The 5,617-nt window shown below is 61.4% G+C and overlaps 1 protein-coding gene across 3 annotated transcripts in view; it reads right to left on the bottom strand.

Annotated features, from left to right (window-relative positions):
* The window catches only part of RPS6KA4 (ribosomal protein S6 kinase A4), an 11,202-nt gene extending 5,643 nt beyond the window's left edge, over positions 1-5,559 (bottom strand). Inside the window, exons 1-8 of one of the 3 annotated variants that reach the window (XM_040465616.1) lie at positions 5,412-5,559; positions 5,222-5,293; positions 4,286-4,504; positions 4,065-4,180; positions 3,414-3,521; positions 3,106-3,186; positions 2,923-3,026; positions 2,680-2,830 (exon numbers count right to left, since the gene is read on the bottom strand). In XM_040465616.1, coding sequence (XP_040321550.1) covers positions 2,680-2,830; positions 2,923-3,026; positions 3,106-3,186; positions 3,414-3,521; positions 4,065-4,180; positions 4,286-4,504; positions 5,222-5,293; positions 5,412-5,466 — 906 coding nt within the window. In that variant the 5' untranslated portion in view covers positions 5,467-5,559. The remainder of the gene's footprint in view (positions 1-2,679; positions 2,831-2,922; positions 3,027-3,105; positions 3,187-3,413; positions 3,522-4,064; positions 4,181-4,285; positions 4,505-5,221; positions 5,294-5,411) is intronic. The other 2 variants (XM_040465618.1, XM_040465617.1) reach the window with 2 other exon arrangements.
* Between the last annotated feature and the right edge of the window lie 58 nt (positions 5,560-5,617).

The raw sequence follows: 5,617 nt of genomic DNA, 5'->3' as shown, positions 1-5,617 counted from the left end.
AGGAAGTGAAAACCCCGGTCCCCTCCAGGCCACCTTCCCTGGGCAGCTCCTCTGTGAGACAAGGGGCTATCTGGCATTTGGGTGGAAAGTTGTCTTTCCTGCCTCCCCGGCTTGTGTTTCTCTCCCTCTGATAACAGAATCCCCGATTTCCCTCACAGAATCGCCCCTCCACCACACTTAGTCAATTCTGGGACTTTCAACAGCATTGACATGCAAAACAAGTCTCTTTCTCCAACTGGGCTTGAATGCGGAGCATGTGGGCCTGGAACGGCGGCCAGGGGACCCCTTCAGGGTCTAATGATGAACAGAAAAGCCAAGACACAAAGAAAGAAACTCTTAATGACACAAATCCAGCACCTGGATGCAGCCTTGCCTGAAGTCAGCCCACTTTTCCTTGGGACTTTTCACTTACGGGAGCTAAAACATACCTTTTTATGTTTAAGCTAGGGGGGCAGAGCCCGCTCATTGCCTGCCCAACCATCCATCGTCCCGGTCTTCCTTAGTACCACAGCCCCAACTTTACTCCAGGAAGTAATGGGCACAACTAACGTATTGCAGAAAACTTTGGGGCACTTGGGGGTGACCCATAACTTGTAAGCAGTAATTGCGAGGTAGGAATCCAGAGAAAGATCCTCAAGGGGAGGGTGACTAGTTGGCACGTGCCATTTTGCCCTTCTCCTCCTTTGTCCTCTTGATTCCTGCCTAGATAACAGGCTAGATGGCAAGAGCTCTGGCAGCCATTTTGGCCCACGAGGCACCCCTGGGCATGGAGGCTAAGAATGAAGGAGCATTACAAAAAGAAGAAAGGACCTTGTATTCACAAAACACCACAGCAGCCCTGTGGTAAAGCCAACCTTTATACATTAATTAATTAATTAATTAATTAACGTCTATCTCATCTAGATTGTTCACTCCAATCTTCGTTCTTAGCAGCCAAACTCTACTCCAGGGATATCCCCATTTTGGGTTCGACTTTTTTGTCACTCACAGCCAAGAGGCCTGATTTGGGCTTGAAGGCCGCGGGGCTGGCACCAGGATCTCAGCATTGCTCTCATCAAAGAATCTCTCTTTTTTTTTTTAATGTTTATTCATTTTTGAGAGACAGACAGAGCACGAGTGGGGGACCGGCAGAGAGAGAGGGAGACACAGCATCGGAAGCAGGCTCCAGGCTCTGAGCTGTCAGCACACAGCCCGACACGGGGCTCGAACCCATGAACCGTGAGATCATGATCTGAGCCAAAGTCAGACGCCCAACCGACCGAGCCACCCAGGCGCCCCACCAAAGAGGCTGTCTTGAGAGAAGAGGGTCTGAGGGGACCACCACCCCTTCTGAGCCCCAGGCCTCGAAGACCTTAGCGCCTCTCCAGTATGATTACTGGTCAACCCACTCCCAGCACCCGGGGCATGTACTCAGGGCGGGCTTGAGGAATTCACTTAAGGAAACTGACGCTCGTCAGCCACTTCCCCCCGCGAAGGGACATCTTCACCACAGAGACTTGGATTCCTGTCTAAGAAAGCGTCTCCAAGGAACCTTCCAGGCAGGTAATTGGTGAGAAGATTTAAGAGGATAGCACTCACAGCAAGGATAACTGAGTGCCTGGCCCACGGTAAGTGCCCATAAATGCGTACTTCTGTTGCAATGTCAGACAAGTAGCAAATCTGATTCCCCGCCCGTAAACAGAACACAGCAGTTAAGAGCATGGGCTTCCAATCACCCAGACCTGGGTTTGGATCTGAGCTCCATCACCCCCCGGCTGGGTGATCTCGGGCAAATTACTTAACCTCTCTGAGCCTCGGTTTCCTCATCTGTGAAGATGGGGATGATCAGAGTGGTTCTGAAGGTTACATGACATAACGCAAAGAGCCAACACACGGCCGGTGATCACCGCTTCAGGGTCCTGCTGGGCAACGATGCTGGCCATGCACCGCGCCCGAGCCAGCAAGGTCTCGCAAGGAAACACGATTCACTCTGCACTGCCCTCTAACCTGTGTGTGCTCTTACCAAGTGAACAAAACCCCAGCGACTGACCGACTGTCCCTCTGAATTACAGGCACACAGATTGTACAGGAGCAAAGAACAGAATGCCTGGGAGGATGCTAAGAGCCAAAAGAGTGACTCTTAGTTCTGCTTCGGGCCGACAGGAGACCCGCGACCTGTTCCCAGCGCGACCCCATTTCCCGTGCGGTCTGGAGCGGGTCACCTCCCTTCTCTGAACCTGGCTGATGACGAATCCATGCTCAAGCCCCTGCCAGCCCTGCCCGTCAATGAGCCCAACATTCCTTCCCCCAGGAACCCGACCCATCCTCCAAGTTTCACTAGAGACGGAGACGACAAACCCACTTTCTTTTTTCTGGAGGTTTTTCTTCTTCTTTTTTTTAGAGAGAGAGAGAGCATGCGAGTGGGGGAGAGGGGCAGAGGGAGAAAGAGAGAGAGAGAGACGATCTTAAGCAGGCTCCACGCTCAGCACAGAGCCCGACGTGGGGCTCCATCCCACGACCCTGGGGTCATGACCAAGGCCAAAATCAAGTCAGACGCTCAACCAACGGAGCCACCCAGGGGCCCCCGGAGGTTTTTCTAAATCAAGTGAAATCAGCTAGTCTCAGACCGTCCCCCAACACAGGGCAGCAGCCTGGTCTGGGTGTGTGCAGGGAGGTGTGCGGGAGGGTCAGGAGCCTCACCTGGAAGAAGGGGTGGTTCTTGACTTCCTGCGCCCCCTGGGGCCCCGCGCCCAGCCGCTTCTTGGGGTCTTTGCAAAGTAGCCGCTGCAGCAGGTCCTGTGCCACGGGCCCGATCCGGGGGGGGAAGGGAGGGGAGCACTTCAGGATCCGTCTGGGAGGATTGGGGGGGCGTCAGGGGCAGCGAGCCCCCTCCCCAACCCTGCCCAGGCCCCTCAGCCACCCTCCTCGCCCAGCCCCGCTCACCGGGACACCTCCGCCTGCGTGTTCCTCTCGCCCTCCAGGGTGAAGGGCGAGGCCCCCGTCAGCAGCTCGAAGAGCAGGATACCCAGGCTCCACCAGTCCACAGCCTGCCAGGGCAGAGCCGGGGTCAGGGCCACCCCCGCCTCGCCCCGCCCCCGCTCCCCACCCGCTCCCCTGCCAACCCACCTTGCCGTGCCCCGTCTTGCTGCGGATAATTTCGGGGGCCATGTACTCGATGGTGCCACAGAAGGAGAAGGTTCGTTCTTTCTGGGAGGGCAAGAGGACCCGTTTGGACACCCAGCAGTCCCCAAGGCTCAGAGTAGGACTCGCTGGACTCGTGAGGGTCGGAACAGAGGGAGCCTCCTGAAGGCAGGACCTGGATCTGTTTGCCTCTGCGCCGCGAGAAACGCAGAGCCGGGTGCGGAGCAGGAGGAGACAGGAAGGAGAAGGCTCGAGTGGGGGTGCGGTAGGCAGACGCGTGGCCCTGCGCTCACCTCCTCCGTCAGGAACTCCTTGCTGAGCCCAAAGTCTGTGAGGACGATGTGGCCCTCGGAGTCAAGCAGCACGTTCTCCAGCTTCAGGTCTCGGTAGATGATACCCAGCTGGTGGGAGCAAGAGGGACACTGAGGCTTCCTCCCCGACGCCCCCCCCCCCTTACCCCACTTCTACGGCTCGTGTCCGAGGCCGAGCACCAAGACCCAGCTCGGGGATCAGGGCAACCCCCTAGAGAAGGGGTGTCCGGTGCAGGAGTGAGCCCAGGGACCGGGCCGTGGGATGGGAAAGGCCACTTAAGACGCCAAAGCAAGGAACGGGGATGGCGCAGGGATGCCCCACGGAAACAGGTCTCAGAGGGAGGAAAGCCTACGAGAAGAAGGCCTTGGGAGCCAAGGCCTGAGGTCCCCATTTGAGGAAGTTCTGCAAGCGTGGCCCCGGGAGGTGGCCCCGGGTTCCCCGTCAGAGGAAAGCCCCTTTCAGGAGGTGCCGGAGGAAGGGACCCCCTCCCCAGGCAGCGCTACGGCCTTCCTTCCAGAAGGCCTGTGCGAAAGGCGCTCCAGTCCCCCCCAGGAAGCCCCAGACACAGCGATTCAAGGCTGCCACGGGGGTGCCACGTTCGGCAGCAGCCGGGCGGCCAGGCCCTCACCCACCTTGTGCAGGTGCTCTAGGGCCAGCACGATCTCGCCCCCGTACACGCGCACCTCGGCCTCTTTAAAGTGCTGGCGCTGGTACAGGTGGGTGAACATCTCGCCTCCGTTCACATAGTCTGGGGGGAAGGGGGGCGTGGAATGGACGTCGGGAAGCAACCCTGATCGCGCGGCCCAACCCGCCTCAGTGGTGGCCTCCAAGGCGGGCAGGTGCCCGCCCTTACCCAGGATGAGGTGCAGCTTGGCGTCCGTCTGGAAGGCGTAGTGCAGCGTAACCAGGAAGGGCGCCTGGCGCACCAGTTCCAGCACCGAGCGCTCGGTGCGCGTGTGCTCCTGGGTCTTGGCGCGCTGCACCAGCGCCGCCTTGCGCAGCACCTTCATAGCATACAGCTTGCCTGCGTCGTGCCCGACGGCTTTGCGCACCAGGAACACCTTCCCGTAGGCTGTGGGAGCAGTGAGCCAGCGGAGGGTAGACCGTGAGCAGAAGGGTGGTGCGGACTGGTGGGGGCGGGGGGGGGGGGGGCGACGCCAACCCAGGAGGGTGTGCAAACTGGGGGAAGGAGCCGGAGTGAGAGGCCAGCGTGCAAAAAGCTGACAGAGCCTTCTGAGGAAAGGGTGTACGCGGCCCAGGAGGGTGCTCCACAAAACCAGGGAGAGGTGCAAACCAGGCTGGAAGGCAGGCAGCTCCAGGAGGCCTGCGGGGCAAAGTGGGGGCGGGACATGTGCAAACCCGTAGATCAGACAGAGACGCCAGGGGGTGCAAGGCAGAGTGGACAGGGGAGGGATGTGCAAACCCAGGCCGGGGCGCGTGCAAAGCTGGGAGCGAGCAAAGCAGGAGACCGGGCTGCCACATCGCCTGGGGCGGGGAGGAGGTGTGCAAATCACTTGGGAGGGCTGCAAGTCCTGGAGGGTGCCGGCGAACCCCGGGAGGACCTTGCAGGGAGGGGCGGTGTCGATGTGGAGCGCCCCAGGAGCAGGCACGTCCCTGGGAGTGGGCATGCAAACCCTGGCAGGGCGGGGCGGGGCAGGCAAGGCGGGCTGTGCCGGGAAAGGGTGGGGGGCACTGCCGGAGGCCTGGCCCGGGCCCAGGCCCGGGCGGGTGCGCGCGCGCGAGGCTCAGGGCGCCAGGCCCGGGACACCTGCCCCGTGGGGGTCCTCACCTCCCGTGCCCAGCACCTTGAGCAGCTCGAAGTTCTCGACGCTCACCTTCTCCTCGTGCCCGGTCAGGTTGGCTGCGGGCGCAGCAGGCGAATGAGCGCGGCCAGTGCATGACCCCTCCCCGGCGCAGCCCCGGCGGCCCTCCCCCGGGGCCCCGCACCACCGGCCCCTCCGCGGCCACCCCTGCCCCACCTTCGGTGATCCGCAGCTCCACGGCGCAGCCCTCGTCCTCGTCCTCGTCCCCCATGGCGTGCGGGTGGCCGGGGCCCGCGCGCGGCTCTGCTCCGGGCGGCGCCGGTTACATGGCGGCTCCGGCCGGGGCGGGCGCTTCCTGGTGCCGCCTCCGGGGCCGAGGCGGGCGCCGGCGCCGCCTCCCGCTCCCCGCCCCGCGCGGCCTG

Source organism: Herpailurus yagouaroundi, unplaced genomic scaffold, assembly GCF_014898765.1.
Source record: "Herpailurus yagouaroundi ecotype Mexico unplaced genomic scaffold, PumYag 569, whole genome shotgun sequence".
Taxonomy (NCBI): domain Eukaryota; kingdom Metazoa; phylum Chordata; class Mammalia; order Carnivora; family Felidae; genus Herpailurus; species Herpailurus yagouaroundi.
The sequence above is the reverse complement of the archived record's forward strand: the minus strand, read 5'-3'. Positions and strand labels throughout refer to the sequence as shown.